The sequence below is a fragment of the Sminthopsis crassicaudata genome, chromosome 2, assembly GCF_048593235.1.
Source record: "Sminthopsis crassicaudata isolate SCR6 chromosome 2, ASM4859323v1, whole genome shotgun sequence".
NCBI classification, from domain to species: domain Eukaryota; kingdom Metazoa; phylum Chordata; class Mammalia; order Dasyuromorphia; family Dasyuridae; genus Sminthopsis; species Sminthopsis crassicaudata.
The window spans coordinates 574,053,555-574,073,838 of record NC_133618.1 but is presented as its reverse complement, the minus strand read 5'-3'; the positions used below and the strand labels follow the sequence as shown (position 1 = coordinate 574,073,838).

The 20,284-nt window shown below is 36.9% G+C and overlaps 1 protein-coding gene across 4 annotated transcripts in view; it reads left to right on the top strand.

The window, feature by feature from the left end:
• Positions 1–27: 27 nt before the first annotated feature.
• Positions 28–20,284, top strand: part of SH3GL3 (SH3 domain containing GRB2 like 3, endophilin A3) — a 134,434-nt gene continuing 114,177 nt past the window's right edge. Inside the window, exon 1 of one of the 4 annotated variants that reach the window (XM_074295272.1) lies at positions 28–263. Coding sequence is in view for 2 of the 4 variants with exons in the window: in XM_074295275.1 (XP_074151376.1) it covers positions 219–263 (45 nt within the window). In the remaining 2 variants the exon portion in view is untranslated. The remainder of the gene's footprint in view (positions 264–20,284) is intronic. The other 3 variants (XM_074295275.1, XM_074295273.1, XM_074295271.1) reach the window with 3 other exon arrangements.

Below are 20,284 nucleotides of genomic sequence, written 5' to 3'. Positions count from 1 at the left end.
GGTGTTTCTCATTTGCGTACCTGCGAAGGAGTGAGAGTGTGTGGCTCGCGGCCGTGACAGTGACAGGCGGGGGGTCGGGCAGAGAGCAGCGGGGCGGCTGGTCCGGGCGTCCGCTCCGCTCCCGGGACCGCACAGTCCCCCTCCCCGGCCCCCCTGTCCCCCGGCGCCCCCCTTTCCCTGAGGGTCGGGGCGCCGTTTGGCTCCACGCGCGGTCCACAATGTCTATGGCTGGACTGAAAAAGCAGTTCCACAAAGCTAGTCAGGTAGGATGGGGGAGCCGCCGGGGAGGGGTCCTGACGTGGGGGGAGGCCGGGGCCCAGCGGGGCCGCCGCTCACATCCTCCAAAAAAGACCCTCCAGAGCCGGGCATTGCCGCGACCTCCCTCCTTTCGGGGGTACCTTCCCTGAATCGTGAATCCTCCTCAGCCCTGGCTGGGCGGCTGCGGTGGAGGGAGGGTCCTCCCTGCTCGGCTTCCTTCTCCTTAGCTCTCCTCACCTCCCACTTTTAATCCTTAAAAGGGAGCCTGCGGCCTCGTCCCTGGCCACCCACGTGACCCCGCCCCGGGCTAGTGGGCCAGGGGTGGGTGGGGGCACTTGGGAGGGGAGATTCGGATTGGGCGCGTTTTGGGGATTGAAAAAACACCTGGGGGGGGAGGGGTGTGGGTAGTATTGAGAATGAGAGAGGAGGAACTTGGCGCTTTTGAGGGTTGTGGGAGGTGGAGATCAGTGGACACCTGGTCTGGAGATGCTGTTGGTATAGCCGCCTCTTTCCCTCCTCCTCCTCTCTCTCCCGCTCTTGCTCTCTCCTCTTTTCTTTCTCTCACTCTTCCTTTTCCCCTTCCTTCCTCTCTTACCCTCTCTCCCTTTTACTCTTCCTCTCCCCTGTTACCATCCCTTTCTTTTCTGTCACTCTTCTTCCTTCTCTTCTTCTCTCTCCCTCTCACTTTTCCTCTTCTGCTTTCTCCCGCTCCTCATTTCTACTTTCCCCCATTCCTACTTCCCTTTCCTTCCACTTTCCCTCATCACCTGCCCCTCCCCCATTCCATGTTTTTCTGAATGAGACAATATGAGTTCTAAAGGAATATTTATTTGCTTCAAGTAAGGATGTAAAAACATTACATCTCCCCTCTCCCTTCTGGAAAAAAATCCACTTTCTCACGGAAACCTTTGTAATGAACTTTGAACTCTGCTGAAGGTCGGGCTGCTGTCCCAAGTAAAGTGTACTGTAGTGTGGGAGTGTACCGCATTCTGCTACTACTTAACCACTCTAGTGAAAGATACCTAGAGAAATTGCTCTTTGTATATATCTGGATGACGATGGTGAACCACTAGACAACTGAGGTGCTTCCAAAAGTATAAGCTTTAGAAAGGAATGAAAGGGAGGAAGTCACCAAGGGAACCACAACAAAAGAATCATCCAAGTTTTAGTTTGGTAGTTAGAGTTAGTTTTTAGCTGGCAAATCAAGAGGGAAAAGTTGAACTACTCCAAAGTGGAAGGGTTTGGAGAAATGATAGTAATAAGACAATTCAGGTAACTGAACTGAGTAAAATGAATTATATTAAAACATCAGTTTATGGTTATGTTCTAGAATGCTCCACTTGAGAAGTAAGAACATACAACAAATTTTAGTAGCAGAAGCTACATTTTGCAGTTGAAATGCTGAATAGATATATACTTATCTGGTCCAAAAAATACCCCAACAGAATTTAGTATAGTAGAAAAAGATACAGCTGTGGAAGAAAAAAAAAAAGTACTGAAAGGTTGGGACAGTAGATAACATTCAAAATTTTATTATCCTTCCAGTTTTCACTTCTGAATTATGGTTATTTTATTCAAAATTACCACAGTATTGGAAGAAAGAACAACGTTGAAAAGGGAATATGGAGACTTGTATTCTAGTATTGTGGTTGGAGATATGTAAAAATTCCCCATTAACTGATAACTGTATTGGGTAATCATTTACTTATTCTGGACCTCAGTTTCCTCATTTGTAAAATAATTTTAATCATTTGTACAATTTTCTGGATGAAAATTGACTTCTAAAGGCCCTTTAAACTAATATTCCAAGTTTTTCATTCTGTATTCTTTATTTTCATTTTGAATTTTAAAGGCATGTTGATAAGACGATGACCAATGAAGGGATCTTTTTTAAAAAAAAGATGGACAAGAATAATTATGATTTCCAGGAAAAGAAACCCCTTCCTCCCTATTTTTTTGCATTTAAAAATAACTTTAATTATAGAGCTCGAAGAACTGTGCACTCAGGTGATGAATAATTTTGGAAGCATATTGAAGATAAAAGATAATAGAAATTCATCCCAAATAATTGTTGTTTAGTCATTTTCAATTGAATCCAATTCTTTGTGATTCCCCCCTCCCTTTTTTTTTTTTTTTTTTTTTTTGGCAAAGATGCTAGAGTGCTCATTTTACAGATGACAAAACTGAAGCACATAAAGTTAAATGACTTGCCCAGTTTCACAGTTTGTGAGTTTAAATTTGAACTCGTGAAGATGAATCTTCCTACCAGGCCTAGCATTCTGTCCATTTAGTCACCTCAGTGACAAGAAATAGACCAACTTCTAAGAGAAAGACAGTGCTTTAAAGAATAAAATTTATTATCAATAAGAATGTATGAGGTATATCACATATAGATCCTATATTGAAGGGTCTTATAGGCTAGTTAGGGGAACAAAACATACCTAAAAGAAATAACAAAATAATTCTAAGTATTATGAGCAACTGTATAACTAATAGTGGAGTATGTAAACTCTTAAGTACTAAGAGAACTAAAAAAAAGTTTTGATCAGCTCAATTTCTCTTAATTAGAAAAATAGATGTAATACAGCTGCTTTCCTACTCAGGGGGTCCCAAATAGAGCACTGGAATTAGGAAGATCTGAATTCAGATCCATCTCAGACATTTTTTTTTCCTTTTCTGTTCTCTTTTTTAGAATAACAAAGTGCAAGTGGGTTGTGTAAAGGAGCAAAGTGGTGCTACTTCTGTATGGGAAAGTGAACTAGCATTTCTGCTCAGATTGGGACTTCTGTTATTCCCTTAAATCTGTTCTTGTGACTTGGATATTGCAGAATAAATGAGTATTGGGGAATGAACCCTGAATTTGGATCTGATGATATAGGTTGGATAATTGCTTCTCTTCCCACATGTGTATTTGTATTCAACTGATTTGCCATTTATACAAAGAAGTCACCCTGTCTTGTGTATGTTACTTTGAATGTTTCTTGTGGGACTATGTTCATTCATATGGATGAGCTGCTCAGAGGACCAGAGAAAAATGGTCTCTTGAGGATTTGTGCTACAGATTCAGCCCTGACCTGTTAATCTCTCTCACTAGGAATCAATTAATTCTTCTCACCTGTTTCAGCTAATGAAAGTTTGTATTTTTTCCCCAATCTTTTGTGTTATCTAATTACACTATTAATTGTGGGTTATATCTAATTATACTATAAACTGGGACACTAATACATAATTGGTGGAGTTGTGAACTGATCCAACTCTTCTGGAGAGCAATTTGGAATTATGCCCAAAGAGCTATCAAACTGTGTATATGCTTTGATCCAGCAGTGACTCTACTGGTCCTGTATTCCAATGAGATCATAAAAAAGGAGAAAAAACTTATTTGTGCAAATGAAGATGCATACGCTTTCTGAAACTTATAGTCTGAGAAAATTGTCTGATATGTTCTAATTTGCCCAGATTTCCATAAGTATATGTTGGAAGCAGGACTTGGAACTGAGTTAATCCAAATTTTAGGGCCATTTCTCTATATATTGTGAAACATGGTCGTTCATATAATAATGATGATGATAGCAACAGTTGTGACCTTTTACATTATGTAAGACATCACTGGCTATATGCTATAGCCTATTTAATTCCATAATGCTTTTCTCCATTTCCTCTTGGACCAGTCACAATTTTGATTCTTCTCCTACTATATTATATTTGATGATTCAGAACTATATAATACAACCATAAATACATTATTGTTTTAATTGAACTTTTATTTTAGAAAGTCAACAATAATATATTAAATTTTTATTAAATAAAGCAGTTTGTGTTTGTTAAAAGTAGACTCATTTTCTCCAGGGTTTTTGTTTTTTTTTCCTCAATTCTGGGTCTGCCTCATTGTCTTTCTTCATCACCTGTTCAAGACAGATGTGTACCCATGGATTAATTAAGTGAACTCTCCATCCAAATACATGTCATACTTGACCAATAGACAGTTTTTAGCCATTGGATTTTTATTGCTTGTATTCTTTGGCTGCTTTTTATAGATTTGTCATGTATCTTAAGGATTTTGTATAGCATTTTACATATGTAGGAGATGCATGATTAGTATTAAGGAAAACTTTGGGACCATTAAGGGTAAACAAGAGTCAAATGGTTCTCTTTTAGGGGAAGTCTTCAAGTAAAGGGTGGATATTGACTTGTTGTGTATAACATAGAGGAAGAAGATTCTTGTTCATGTGGGAATTGAACTAGATGACCTCTGGATTCTCTTTTCAAGATTGGAGATCATGTTGTTGGAAAAGGAAACAAACAATATTGATCATAGAGCAAGATTAAGAAGTAACAATACACAGACAGCCCAAATATATAGTTTTTTATGGTTTACTAAAACAACTAAAGACCTCCAGCCTTTTGGGTAGTTTTTCTGTGAAGACTTTATAAGAGAACAAAGACAAAAGAAAAACTCAGGAAAAAGAGACATATCTAAAATTATAAGGTGAAACCTTCAGGGAATACTTTCAGTACTTGATGAGATCACAGATCCATTGATGTATATAATGGTAATGATACAAATCCATATTTTTTTTGATCTGGACCTAGGACTTCATATTATGTTAATTTCCAATGTGAAACCCTCTTTCTTCGATATAGATTGACATTGTGTCAGTAATTTGTGGTCCTAGAGAATTGTCTGGGGTAATAGAAAATTGTCACACTGCTAATTTGAGCTAGAGGCAGAACTCAAAACCAGGTCTTTCTGGACCTAAAGTTGGCCCTCTATCCACTGTGGCATGCTTTTTTTTCTCATTGTTCATTTTTACATATCATTTTATAATTTCAAAAGGTACTTTATGTGCTAATTTGATTTGAGTCCTATAGATAATTCTCCAATTGATAAATGGTCAAAGGATATGAAAAGACAATTTTCAGATGATGAAATTGAAACTATATTCACTCATATGAAAGAGTGTTCCAAATCACTACTGATCAGAGAAATGCAAATTAAGACAACTCTGAGACATCACTACACACCTGTCAGATTGGCTAAAATGACAGGAACAAATAATGATGAATGTCGAAGGGGATGTGGGAAAACTGGGACACTGGTGCATTGTTGGTGGAGTTGTGAAAGAATCCAACCATTCTGGAGAGCAATCTGGAATTATGCCCAATAAGTTATCAAACTGTGCATACCCTGTGATCCAGCAGTGCTACTACTGGGCTTATATCCCAAAGAAATAGTAAAGATGGGAAAGGGACCTGTATGTGCCAAAATGTTTGTGGCAGCCCTTTTTGTAGTGGCTAGAAACTGGAAAATGAATGGATGTCCATCAACTGGAGAATGGTTGGGTAAATTATGGTATATGAATGTTATGGAATATTATTGTTCTGTAAGAAATGACCAACAGGAGGAATACAGAGAGGCTTGGAGAGACTTACATGAACTGATGCTGAGTGAAATGAGCAGAACCAGAAAATTACTATACACTTCAACAAAAATGAAGATACATTCTGATTGAAGTGGATATCTTCAACATAGAGAAGATCCAACTCACTTCCAGTTGATCAATGATGGACAGAAACAACTAAACCCAGAGAAGGAACACTGGGAATTGAATGTAAACTGTTTGCACTACTGTCTTTCTACTTAGGTTACTTATACCTTCGGAATCCAATTCTTACCATGCAACAAGAAAATTGGATTTACACACATATATTGTATCTAGGTTATACTGTAACACATTTAATATGTATGGGATTGCCTGTCATCGAGGGAGGGAGGGGAAAATTTGGAAAAATGAATACAAGGGATAATGTTGTAAAAAAAAATTACTCATGCATATGTATTATCAAAAAATTATAATTATAAAATTAATAAAAAATAAACCAAAGGGTATGTGTGTGTGGGGGAAGAGTCCTATAGATAGCAAAACCATAAACGACTTGCTTAGACTAGTTTTGTTCTAGGACATTGATTGATGTGGGGATGGACTGTGTACTTTTTTTTTTTTTCTTTTTCCCCTGAGGCTGGGGTTAAGTGACTTGCCCAGGGTCACACAGCTAGGAAATGTTAAGTGTCTGAGACCAGATTTGAACTCGGGCAAGGCTGGTGCTCTATCCACTGCACCACTTAGCTGCCCCTGGACTATGTACTTTCTCCTAGGTTTTGTGACCATTTTTATTCCTGCATTCATCATGTAACCCTTTATTAGCCTACACAGTTCAACTCTCAAGGTCTTGTCACTATGGCATATTCCTTTTGGGCCTGCCTTTCCCCTTAATTTCTCTGGTGACAAGAGCCACCTGATCATCTCTCAAAAGTTGAATAAACCTATGGTTTCAAGGTCGTGCCTCCTAACCCTTCCCACTTGCACAGTTTTTACCCCAGGTAAAAAAATTTTCTAGTTAAACCTAGCTTGTATAAGTATTGTTATTTCTATACTACAGATTGGGAAACTGAGACTCAGTGATATACACAACTAAAAGAGAGGCCAAGATTATATGTATAGTATAAATAACAGGTCTTGAATATCTCAATGTCTGACACAAAATAAATACTTGATAAATGTTCTTGAGTTTGAATCCCGAGTCAGACACTCAGCTATATAACTACTAGCTCATATGACTATATGACTCTTGAGCAAATCACTTTCTTTCCCTCTCCATAAAATAGTGATAATAAGGCCTGCTTCACAAGTTTATTATAAGGAAAGCTTTGTGATCTAATTAAGGTAGGGAATCGTCTCTACTGCTACAGTACAGAAAGTATATATCACATTTCATCCTATATGATGTTTGTCTATGTATTTCTATAAATTTTTTTTCTATAAATCTTCAATAAAAATATCCAGTGTATATGAATAGACAATTTTGAGATAAAGAAATTGAAACTATTTCTAGCCATATGAAAAGATGCTCCAAGTCATTATTATTCAGAGAGATGCAAATTAAGACAACTCTGAGATACCACTACACACCTCTCAAATTGGTTGGGATGACAGGAAAAGGTAATGCTGAATGTTGGAGGGGATGTGGGAAAACTGGAATACTGATATGTCGTTGGTAGAATTGTGAATACATTCAGGCATTCTGGAGAACAATTTGGAACTATGATCAAAAAGTTGTCAAACTGTGCATACCCTTTGATGTAGCAGTATTACTACTGGGCTTATATCTCAATGAGGTTTTAAAGAAGTGAAAGAGACCTATATATGCAAAAATATTTGTGGCAGTCCTCTTTGTAGTGGCCAGAAACTGGAAACTGAGGGGATGCCCATCAATTGGAGAATGGAGAATGGTTGGGTAAATTCAGTTATTTGGGATATAAGCCCAGTAGTAGCATTGTTGGATCAAAGAGTATGCACAGTTATTTTTGGTAGCCCTTTTTATAGTGGCTAGAAACTGGAAATTTAATGGATGCCCATCAATTGAAGAATGGCTGAATAAATTGTGGTATATGAATGTTATGGAATATTGTTGTTCTGTAAGAAATGACCAGCAGGATGATTTCAGAAAGGCCTGGAGAGACTTACATGAACTGATGCTGAGTGAAATGAGCAGGACCAGGAGATCATTATATACTTCATCAACAATACTGTATGATGATCAATTCTGATGGACATGGCCCTCTCCCACAATGAGATGAACCAAATCAGTTCCATTTGTTCAATAATGAAAAGAACCAGCTACACCCAGCGAAAGAACTCTGGGAAATGAGTGTGAACCACACCATAGCATTTCCGATCCTTCTGTTTTTGTCTGCTTACATTTTTTATTTCCTTTTCAGGATAATTTTACCTTATTTCTAAGTCCGATTTTTCTTGTGCAGCAAAATAACTGTATGGATATGTATACATATATTGTATTTAACATATACTTTAACATATTTAATATGTATTGGTCTACCTGCCATCTGGAATGGGGGAAGGAGGGGAAAAGTTGGAACAGAAGGTTTTGCAAGAGTCAATGCTGAAAAATTACCCATGAATATATCTTGTAAGTAAAAAGCTGTAATAAAAAAAAAAATCCAGTGTATTAGAGACATGATTTTTTTTTAAGTTGTATATGCAGTACCAGTACAACTATCAGGCAAAAAACAGTATATAAATATGACTTTCTATTATTAAAGACCAAGTTCACATGGCTAATATGTGATGAAGAAGGGACTTGAATTCAAGTCACCTGACTTGACTCTAAGGTCAGCTCATTGTTTCCCTATTTCTCATTCACTGCCACAGAGATCTATGTATTTGTGTTATATAATGAGTGACAAAAGGGTAAGAGTAATGGCAGAGTCAGATGGGTAGGAATAGAGAATTGACTGCTTGGCAGCTGGTTCCTGAGGATGATTCACCATTTTAGGTGACTGGCCTCTTACCTTTCTGCCTAATTAGTGTGGTTAGGTATATGTAGAATCAGGTATATTTATTTATTAGAAATAATGAATTAGAATAATGAAAACAGAAACATTCCATTCTATTCTAATGGTCAAGGAAAGGAAAGAGACTAGGAATGAATGTTGTTTTTATGGTTACTGATAAGAGATGTCCCTATTATTTTCTTTTTTAAAAGGAGAAAGTCATTTGAAAAATATAGTAGTGCTTGTAATCATGGTTACAACCTAGTGGGATTTCTCTTTTTCCTCTTATACTTAGTGAGTGTAAAAGTTATGTCATTTCCACATTCTATTAAACTGAATTTTTAAAAAGTTTGCAATCCATAGCTCAAAGAAATCACTTTGAATCTCTTTTCCAAAATACACACTTTTTCTTTTCTTTTCTTTTTTTTTAAAGTAAATAAAAGTCATAAGAGAATTTGTGTTACAGGTAGTGGAATGCTATTCCATCTCAATAGAAAAGTACAACAGTGTTTATTTCTTTTGACCAACCCTAGTTTCTATTGAAAATGTTTTCCACAAATGTCTTATTGTTCTGTTTCTGTCCCTGTCTCTCTCTGTGCCTCTGTCTTTATTTTAGTGAGTATTGAAATTGACTTAAGGGATATATTTCATTTCTAGTGTGTTTGCAGATATGGGCTTTGGAAACAGTAAATGGGTTACTAATGTAGTTGGAATAACTTTTTAAAAAGATAAAATGTGGAGGAACACAAGGCCTAGCAGCTGTTAAGTAAGAAAGTATGATATTTTATCTTTCATAGCCTCTCTTATGAATGGGAGGGATCTTGTGTGTTCCAGGGAAAAAGTTAATAATTCTATGACAAAAAAGCCCAGTCCCCAAGACAGTGAGCAATCTGATATATAGGTTAAATATATGCTATACTTTTAAACATATTTCCACATTTGTCATCTTGTTAAAAAAAAAGAAAAAAGAAAAAAAAAAGACCAAAAAGGGGGAAAAAACATGAGAAAGAAAAAATAAACAAACAAAAAAGAGAAAATACTATGCTTCAACCCACATTCAGTCTCCATCAAACTCTCTCTGGATGCAGTTGACATTTTCCACCCCAAGTCTGTTGGAATTGCCTTGATTCACAGTATTTTTTTTTTTTTTTTTTTTTAAGATTGATAAAAGAAGCTTATTATGGGGTTTGGAAGTAAGATTAAAGTCTAGTTAGTAAAAGGTGCTAGGTAAAGAGGCACTGGAAATATTATTCCAGTGGTCAGAGACCTTTGGCATGCTAGGCATAGGGCAACCTCTGCAAAGAAAGGACTCCAGCTTGGCTCTTTTATAATGAGAGATTTAGCTAAAGGGGCCCGTGGGTGGAGTCCCAAGTTGTCTCAGATCTGATGGGGGCTGGGAGAGCCCAGTTCTCCTATTGGAATTCAAAGGGGTGCTTTTGACCAGGATTTGGATTGTTGAAAAGAGCCCAGTTCATCAAAATTATGTGATTATCAACATAATCTTGTTACTGTGTACGTTATCCTGGTTCTGCTTATTTTATCAGCATCAGTTCATATAAGTCTTTCCAGAATTTTCTGAAATCAGCCTTCTCATCATTTTTTTTATAGAACAATAATCTATTGCCTTCATATACCATAATTTATTCAGCCATTCCCCAACTGATGAGCATCCACCTTATTTTCCAATAGGAAAAATCTACACTTGCAAGGGAACTGGAAGGGATGACAGTGATAGCAGAGGTTTGAATAACTCAGAGCAGGTAGAGAAGTGATCTATCTGAGTTAGAGGTTTAGCAGGCTTCGAAGTGAGCTTGGTGGAGAAAGGACTTTCTCAAGTCAGGGTTCTGTAGAGAAGCTCATCATGTAAGAAGGTGTCCATAAGCTTATAGGACCTGCCAGTGTGAGAAGGCTGCTGGGATAGAGATGAAAAAATAGGCTGGAGTCAGGGGCTGAGCTTGGTTTGGAAGTAGGTGTCAAGAAGTCATGTTTTGTAGCACTCTGTTCTTCACATGGGAAAGTGGCAGTTCAGTAGCATTTAGCAAGACCTCTCTTCTCAATACTAGTTCTTGAATAAACCTCTTTACCTTTATCAAATACGGGATCCATGGGAGAAAAAGGTTTTTTTAGACCATCAAGAGAGCTGTTATCTTGGGTCTGTTTTTCTTCTTTTCCCCATTATTTAATTTGGCAACATAGTTCAATTTGATTATCCTTCTTGGAGGCCTAGGCATCAGTCAGTACCTTAATCAAGCTTAAATTGTACTAGCAGAGCTCTAATTCTCTCTTATCTGCAGATACATATCTATTAGTCCTTGCCTATATATAATAGGGAGTGTATGTAAATAAGGTTAAAGAAATCATTTCTGTTCTTGGATCAGAATTTACCTTTGTGTCAGTTGTTCACTCTAGGATGCACATAATTCTTATAATTCTTTCCTTCAAGGTTTTAGAAGTCATGGGATTTAGACACATGGCCTACTAACCTCTTTTTAAGTGAATAAATTTAATTATTCCCTATCTTACACAAGAAGATATTCAACATCAAGGGACTGGGCTTTTTTCCATGGTTCCTGCAAAAGGCAACTGTGGTGGGAGACAAAATATGCGTTTCTGGCAAGAAATACTGCTCTTATGTAAGAAGGAGGGCACTTCCCCAGAAGAAGCCTCTACAAGAGGAAAGATTTAATATCCTTTTTCTTTTATGGGTCCCCCAGAGTGAGAAAATCCCAGCTGATGGGCCAAGGGATATTACTGGAAAAACCTAATGGTTGCTGGGTGTCACAGGAGCCACATGCTAGTGGTTGCTGGGGATCAGCAAACAAACCTTCATGTGAGAGGATGATAATGATACAAGGAGACTGAGAGTCAGTTGCATTTTTTTGACTTCCCTCCTCTTCCCTTTTGCCTCCAATTTATTTCATTCCCAATCCACAAGCCACATTTGTGTCAGTAAAGGCTGATTTGCAATTCCTTCAGGGGTGTTATAATTCACAATTGTGGGGTCTTTAGGAGAATTGATCTGCTCCTTCACACATAGGCATGGTTCTTACAAAGGGATCCTAAAGAAGACAGTAAGTATAGAATAGTTTTTGATATTAGCTCTAGTACTGGGATAGGCTATTTGCAAGATAGTAATGGTCTTTTGATTATTTTTCTTCATTTAGATATATACTTAACCTGTGCTATGTAGCTACTGACTGTGCAGTAGGTAAAAACGTTTTTGCTATGGCCCTGATTTTTCTAGTGCTATCTTTACATTGATGTCTCATTGTGAAATGTAAAAATTTGGTATCACATGGCCCAGGTAGGTTTAGGTTTAGTGTTTAGGGAACTCAGTTCTTCTGAAGGTAAGGAAAGGATATGTTGAGATTGGGGATTTTTAGACTTTGTTCTCCTATTGCAATTTGCTCTTTATTAAAGAGCTTTATTATTAGGTTATTAAATTGATCATTATCTTTGTTTTTATTATTTGTTCTTCTATATTAGTTCTTCCTTTCCTCTTCTACTATTGTATGGCAGACTTTTGAATCATCAAGGTCAAGATTGCTTTTAGTCATTTAACTTGATGGAAGGTGCACCAGAACAAAGCTTGTGCACTAGAACAAAGCTTCTTAAAAAGTGGATTGGGACTCCATATGGGGTCTTGCTATTGAATGGGAGAGGTCACAAAATTATAATTTATTATCAACACATATTTAATTTGTATATCTATTTTATATATCTTGGGTCGAGTAAAAATTTCTTATGTGAAAAGGGGTTACAAGTGGAAAAAGTTTAAAAAGCCCTGTACCTTCAGGAAAAAAGGACTTTGCTATCAAAGAACATATTATGGTGAGAATAATAATCTAAGGCCTACCCAATACAGATTAAGCCAGTTTTTCCTTAAAAGGAATTGAAATTATCTTCCAGATTTGATTGACTTAAGGGACTAAGGTTTAGATCATGGACTTAGCTTCTTAGGTGTCTGAATTAAAAAAAAAAAAAAAAAAAAAAAAAAAAAAAAAAAAAAAAAAAAGCAAAAACATGTTTGGAGTGGGTCCTATCTAAGTCAGTATCATGACTAACCCTAGCAAAGGAAAGCTTCAGTAAACTAACTCAAGGCCATATCCTAGAGACATATACTTTCCCTGCTCTAAATATGCTTTCCCTGCTTGGGCCAAACAAACCTCTTTTTGTTAGTTGTTATATGAGTAATCATTTTATCCTAGTTTCAAACCTGAAATATGTTAGAGCTTGTGCCTTGCTGGCATAGTCTCCAAGAATTCAGCATCCCTTCCATTTCATAATGATACATGAGAGTACAACTTTAGGAGAAATTCATGAAATCTGGGAAGGCCATTATGGATGTGATTTTGAAGACCAACATCCCAAACTGAAGAGATTATTCAGTCATTCAGCATTATTATATCATTAAGCATACACTGTGCTATGTCAAGGATAGAAAAGGTGAAAAATCAGAAGAGTCTGTGCTCTAAATGAACTTATATAAAACAGCACATACTCATATTGATGAGTAAACTGAGGTCTAAACTGAGATGAGTCAGTTCCTTTTCTCTCTCTCCTTCCTTCCCCAAAGTAACCAAGGGCTGGGTTGGCAGTAAATGAATTTGCTACTTAATGCTGTATGGAAACATAGTCTTGATTGATTAGAATGGAAACACCGACCCAGTGGGCAAAATGGCTGCAAGGTACAAGGCCAATTTTGCAAAGAATAGATTTTTGAGGACTCTGTTTTATACAAGAGCACAATCATTCAGATGCAGTGATGTAAGGAGGTTCCTGAGAGTGATGTAAATAAGATAAGGATTCTCTTGTTATCTTTTGGGGACAGACAGAAGTCTCTTCCAGGAAAGGAATTTCCTGATGGCATTTGGTCTATCTGAGCAGATTAGAATGGGGACTGTAAAACCCCAGCTCAGATAGCCCAAACTAGTTTGACCAGATCTTGTATCAAAGGTCCAAGTCCCAAAGGAAGTTGGAGATCAAACAAGGAATATCAAGGGGCTACCGCCCCCAACAATATCCCTTAATACCAGGTGTGTAAAATTCAAAGTAAATTTGCTGTTCAGTTGTTTGCATTGTGTCCGATTCCTATTTGGGGATTTCTTGGAAGAGATATTGGAATGGTTTATCATTTCCTTTAGCTCATTTTATAGGTGAGTGAAACCAGATGAAGCTTTCTCAAAGTCTATGAGATAGAGTATGTCAAACTTTAGGCCTAAGTCGCATGAACCCTATTCCCAGAGGTCTTCCAAACTGGAAGATCATGTCTTGGGCCCAGGTTGCAGGAAGTCACATGATCTCTCTAGCAACCTCTCTATAGAGGTTTCTAAAGGCCAAGACCCTAGGTCAAGGACAGGAAGTGACAAGAAGTGACATTGTTGGGGATCCTGGCTTAGGATGTGTGAGATAAGCAGGTTTAGTAAAAGGAATTTACTCAGTTTTCTAAAAAAGAAAAGTTTATTTTGGATCACTAAGAGAGCTTGGTTCTTAGTGGACAAAAACTCCAAGATGAGATTAAGAGTTCTGCAAGTAGGTTATGCCAGAGTACTTACCTTTATGATCTAGAGTTTTGGTCTTGGGGGGCTTTTGAAACAATGGAGAACTTTTAGGCTTGAATAGGCTTCTGGAAAGCTATAGAAAGTTTGATTGGTGGTAGTTCAAATCTATAGAAGGCTTAAGTAGTGGTACTTAACATTAATTCAGCTCTTTTGAAAGTTAAGTAGTGGTGGTACTTAACTTTAGTTCAGCTTTATAGAAAATTTGGTTAGTGTCAGCTGAACTCTATAGAAAGATTAATTAGTGTTACTTAACAGAGTTGGGGGTTGCTTTCTAGGGTGAGATAGGATTAAGGAATCTGGGTTCTAGATGAATGACTTCTAGAAGAGAGGTTTCCCGAATCAAAACATGACTCACAGGAAGCAGACTATTGGTCAATGATGGTTATTTCCTTTTAGTCTATCCAATGAAAGAGCTTGGGTCTTTTGCTATTTAACTAGCTTTACTGCTTCTAGCTTCTCTGGTCCACATCTGAAATGCTTCCCAGGTGTGCTTGGACCTCTTCTCCCTGCAGGGAGTAAATAAATGTTTTCTCTTTGTACCTGAAGATGTCTCTGATTAGTTTATTTGGGGAAGAGGGTCTAGCACCTATCCCACCAACAGGTAATGAAACTGAGGAAAACAGAGGTAAGTGATTTGGTCAAGGTTTAGAATGAACTAGAAGGTGAAGAGGGAGATCAGGAAAGGCCTTATGTAGAAAGGTGGTATACCAGCTGGGTGTTGTAGGAAATTATCATTTGAAGACAGGGATGGAGGAGGAATACCTTCTAGGCATGGGAAATGACCAAATTCTTAGGAATAGTAAGAAGGTTACTTTTGTTAGATTTTCAAATGAATGAAGAGGAGTAATATGTAAAAGGATTGGAAAAGCAAGTTTGGTCTGATTGTAAAGGACTTTGAATGCTAAGCAAAGAAGTTTGCACTAGATACTACTGGTGAAAGGAAGCCTTTGGAATTTATTGAGTAAGGGGAATGATAGTCATGCCTGTTATTAAGGAAAATCACTTTTGCAGCTATGTGGAAGATAAATGAATTAGAGGGAGGAGAACCTTTAATGAATTGATGGCTAAAAAGATAAAGTGCCTGCTGTGTGACATTGTGTTAACTACTAGAGATACAAATAGAAAAAAAAGACACTTCCTAACTCAAAAAGTAAATCCTTTTAAGTAGAGGAGAAAATACACATAAGAGTAAAAAGTTCAGCTTCAGTATAGATAGAAAGTCTCAAGTCCCAAGATCCTTGTGGGATATGTTTGTGGGGTGGGGATTAGGAGGCCCAGAGATTTGTAGGCAACAATAGCAGAATGGATGGTAAAGCCCAGAAGCTTTAACGATAGAGAACAAGATAGTGGTTACAAGAAGACTTGTAGTTGACATGCTGTTTTTCCAAGTGGAATTGATTGGATACAGGATGACTAGGTAAGTGATTGATATATTAAGCAAAAGGGGTGATGAGGTCCTGGCTAGGAGAGCAACTAGATGAATTATTAGAAAGAGGAAGAGGCTGGGAAAGATGTTGCACCAGAAATAATATTGCGTAAGTGAATGAATGGGTTAAAAGTATAGAATCAAGTATGACACTGGTGTTGTCAACTTGGATAACTGGAAGTATAGTAGTCCCCTTAGAAGAATTAAAGTGCTTTGGAAGAAGAATGGATTAATGAGATGAATTCTGTTTTGAATAAATTGAGTTTGAGATACTCAAAGGATAGATTATCTCTAAAGGTTTTTTTTTTTTTTTTTGTTTGTTTGTTTTTAAAAAGATGTGTATTAAGTCAAAATCATTCAGCATTATTGCCTGGATATAGCCTATAGTAGGAAGGAAGATTCCTTTGGCTTGCTTTGTTGGGCAGGTTCCCAACATAAGCATTATCTTCCCCAAAGTTTGAGTTGAGATTTTATTGGAAATATGAAATATGCCTCCTTTTCACGAAGAGCCTATTTAACATAATGTAATTTTTGAATGTAAGTGAATGAGGTATCACATCTAGTGTAGTCTGAACTCTTAATTCCTCTAGTGCTAGTCATTGAAAAGAGCAGCTTAGGTTTTCTAAACTAATCATTCAACTATAATACAGCTAATAGCAGCCATAATCACTTCAAAAGCCAAGTGGCTGGCACAACAGTGAAAATATTTTCAATAATAATAATAACAGCCAGGATTTACCTAATACTATCAAGTTTTTAATTTACAAATATTATTTTATTCTCAAACTTCAAAAAGTAGGTAGAATTATTGTGAAGGTGCCTTATTTCATCCTTCCTCCTAATGATGTTTAGATTTAGGGAACCAAAATGAAATTATGGTTTCTGGTGGTCAGGGAGCTAAATGATAAGGTCTAGTGGCAGGTTCGGGGTTCAGGGAACCAAATGGAAGGGTTTGGCTGCCCTGCAACCCCTTGGGATTCGGTGTAAGGATAGGAAGTTCTGGGGACTCCTGATGGCGCAGAGGTTCTCTGTAAAAGAATTTACAGACCCAAAACCTTAGATTGATAAAAGGGTTTATTATGGGGATTGGAAGTAAGGTTAGAAATCCTGACGGAGAGGCATAAAGTCTGGTTAGGGAAATATGTGAGGCTAAAGAGAGGATGGCACTGGAAAGAGTATTCCAGTGGATAGAGGCCTTTAGCATGCCAAACATAGAGCTGGCATGTTTGGAACCTTTGCACAAATAGAGGGTTTTAGTTTGGCTCTTTTTATAATGAGAGATTTAGCTGAAGGGGACCGTGAGTGGAGTCCTAGGTTGCCTCCTCCATGGGTTTCAGCTTGAGGTAGAATTTGAATTGATTTCAGTGAGTTTCAGGACTGAGCTGACCCCACCCAGATAACTAGGGTGAAACTGTTTGTTCCCTTGGGGTAAAGTCCCTCACTGAGGCAGAGTTGAAGGAGATTTTCTCCTTTAAGGATTTTCAGTTTTGGGGTCCCCTCTTCACTAATGTCAGGTTATATTATTCTTTTTCTTTATTTCAAATCTGAGATTTCATTGGAATAGGGAACTGCTAAGAAAATAAATTTCTTCTGATAATTCAGATCATCCACTTTTAAGTATTATAAGAGAGTTACCTAGAGTATGGAGAAATTGCTCAGGATCATATTATAGGTGTTAAAGGCAGGATTTGAACCCAATCTTTATAACTCTGAAGTTGGCTTTCTAGCTACTATGCAAGATGTCTTTTCAGTAATCACAGGGGAAACAAAATTATGCAAAGTGATAGAGTTGCACATTCTAGTTTCTGAAGGTAGATTAAAACTATACACTTAAGTGTTCCTCCTTGTGATAGCCATATGGCTTTTCACATTGTTAATTAGCTAAATTTTAGTTGTCTGCTTTGGAAATAAAAGCTGCTCTCTTTAAGGACTGGCAGTAGGAAACATCAGAGTTTATTCATCTCTCTGGAGATGAATCAGATGGTTAAAAAAAAAAATTAGTAGTACATTTAAGTAACTTGCCAATACGCACTCAAACAAACTGCCCACGTAATACGTTCTTTGAAAACAAAGAAAACCATCCAGTAGCAATTCTGGCATGTTACTCTTGAGTTTTGTAGTTTAAAAGGTGGTAATGGGAAGAAATGGATCAGATGGTGATAAAGTAGATAGAGTATCCAACCTGTAGTCAGGAATGTTCATCTTCCTGAGTTTAAATGTGACCTCATATACTCACTAGCTCTGTAATCCTGGACAAATCATTTAATCTTGTTTGCCTCAGTTTCCTCATCTGTCAAATGAGCTAGAGAAGGAAATGGTATACCACTCCAGTATTTTTGTTAAGAAAACCCTAAATGGGGTCATGGAGACTGAAAAACACAACTGAAAAATGACTGAGCAAGAACTAAGAAGAATGTGTGCTAAAACTTTTAAAACTTTAACTTTTAAAAAATGTTGTATTTTTCCCCCTCCATTTAATGTTTTTTTGCTATTGTATGTATGCTGTTTTTTAGCTTTACTTTCATCACTTTGCACCAATCTTCCCATGTTTCTTTGAATTTTTACTCATTGAACTTTACAATATAAGCATAACAGTTAAATGTATATGCTACAATGTGTTCAACTATTACCCAATTTGTTGGACACATTTTTCTAATTTTTATCACAAATAATCCTATTGTGAATATTTTTGTACCTGTAGATCTTTTTATTTTAGGTTGTCATTAATTTTGGAGCATAATCTCAGTATTGGGATTTTTGGCTGAAAGGGGGGGGTATAGTTAATTTAGCAACTTTTCCTGTATAATTCCAAATTGTTCTTCAAAAATAGATCAGTTCCCTAAACTAATCTGTTTATTTAGTGCTATACCAATCAGACTCCCAAGAAACTATTTTAATGACCTTGAAAAAAATAACAACAGAATTCATATGGAACAACAAAAGGTCGAGAATTTCAAGGGAAGTAATGGAAAAAAAAAATTAAATGAAGGTGGTTTAGCTGTACCTGATCTAGAACTATAGTATAAAGTAACAGTCACCAAAACCATTTGGTATTGGTTAAGAAATAGACTAGTTGATCAGTGGAATAGGTTAGGTTCACAGAACAAGATAGTGAATAAAAATAGCAATCTAATCTTTGACAAACCCAAAGATCCCAACTTTTGAGATAAGAATTCATTATTTGACAAAAACTGCTGGGAAAATTGGAAATTAGTATGGAAGAAACTAGGCATGGACCCACATTTAACACCACATACTAAGATAAGATCAAAATGGGTCCAAGATTTAGGCATAAAGAATGAAATCATAAATAAATTAGAGGACATAGGATAGTTTACCTCTCAGACTTGTGGAGGAGGAAGGAATTTGTGTCCAAAGGAGAACTAGAGACCATTATTGATCACAAAATAGAACATTTTGATTACACCAAATTAAAAAGTTTCTGCACAAACAAAACTAATGCAAACAAGATTAGAAGGGAAGTAACAAATTGGGAAAACATTTTTACAGTTAAAGGTTCTGATAAAGGCCTCATCTCCAAAATATACAGAGAATTGACTTTAATTTATAAGAAATCAAGTCATTCTCCAATTGATAAATGGTCAAAGGATATGAACAGACAATTTTCAGATGATGAAATTAAAACTATTTCCACTCATATGAAAGTGTTCCAAATCACTATTGATCAGAGAAATGCAAATTAAGACAACTCTGAGATATCATTACACACCTGTCAGATTGGCTAAGATGACAGGAACAAATAACGATGAATGTTGGAAGGGCTGTGGGAAAACTGGGACACTGATGCATTGTTGGTGGAGTTGTGAAAGAATCCAACCATTCTGGAGAGCAATCTGGAATTATGCCCAAAAAGTTATCAAAATGTGCATACCCTTTGACCCAGCAGAGCTACTACTGGGCTTATATCCCAAGGAAATACTAAAGAAGGGAAAGGGACCTGTATGTGCCAAAATGTTTGTGGCAGCTCTTTTTGTAGTGGCTAGAAGCTGGAAGATGAATGGATGTCCATCAATTGGAGAATGGTTGGGTAAATTATGGTATATGGATGTTATGGAATATTATTGTTCTGTAAGAAATGACCAACAAGAGGAATAGAGAGAGGCTTGGAGAGACTTACATCAACTGATGCTAAGTGAAACGAGCAGAACCAGAAGATCATTATACACTTCAACAATGATACTGTATGAGAATGTATTCTGATGGAAGTGGATATCTTCAACATAGAGAAGAGCTAATCTAATTCCAATTGATCAATGATGGACAGAATCAGCCACATCCAGAAAAGGAACACTGGGAAATGAGTGTAAACTGTGAGCATTGTTTTTTTTGTTGTTGTTTGTGTTTTTGTTTTTCTTCCCAGATTATTTTTACTTTCCGAATACAATTCTTCCTTTGCAACAACAATAAAATTCAGTTCTGCACATATATATTGTACCTAGGGTATACTATAAGATATTTAATGTGTATGGGAAAGCCTGCCTTCTAGGGGAGGGGGTGGAGGGAAGGAGGGGAAAAATTTGGAACAGAGGGAGTAGTACAAGGGATAATGTGGTTTAAAAAAAAAAAATTACCTATGCTTATGTACTGTCAAAAAAAATGTTATAATTATAAAAATTAATAAAAAAAAAAAAAGAGGAAAAAAAGAAAAAAAAAAGATCAGTTAAAGTC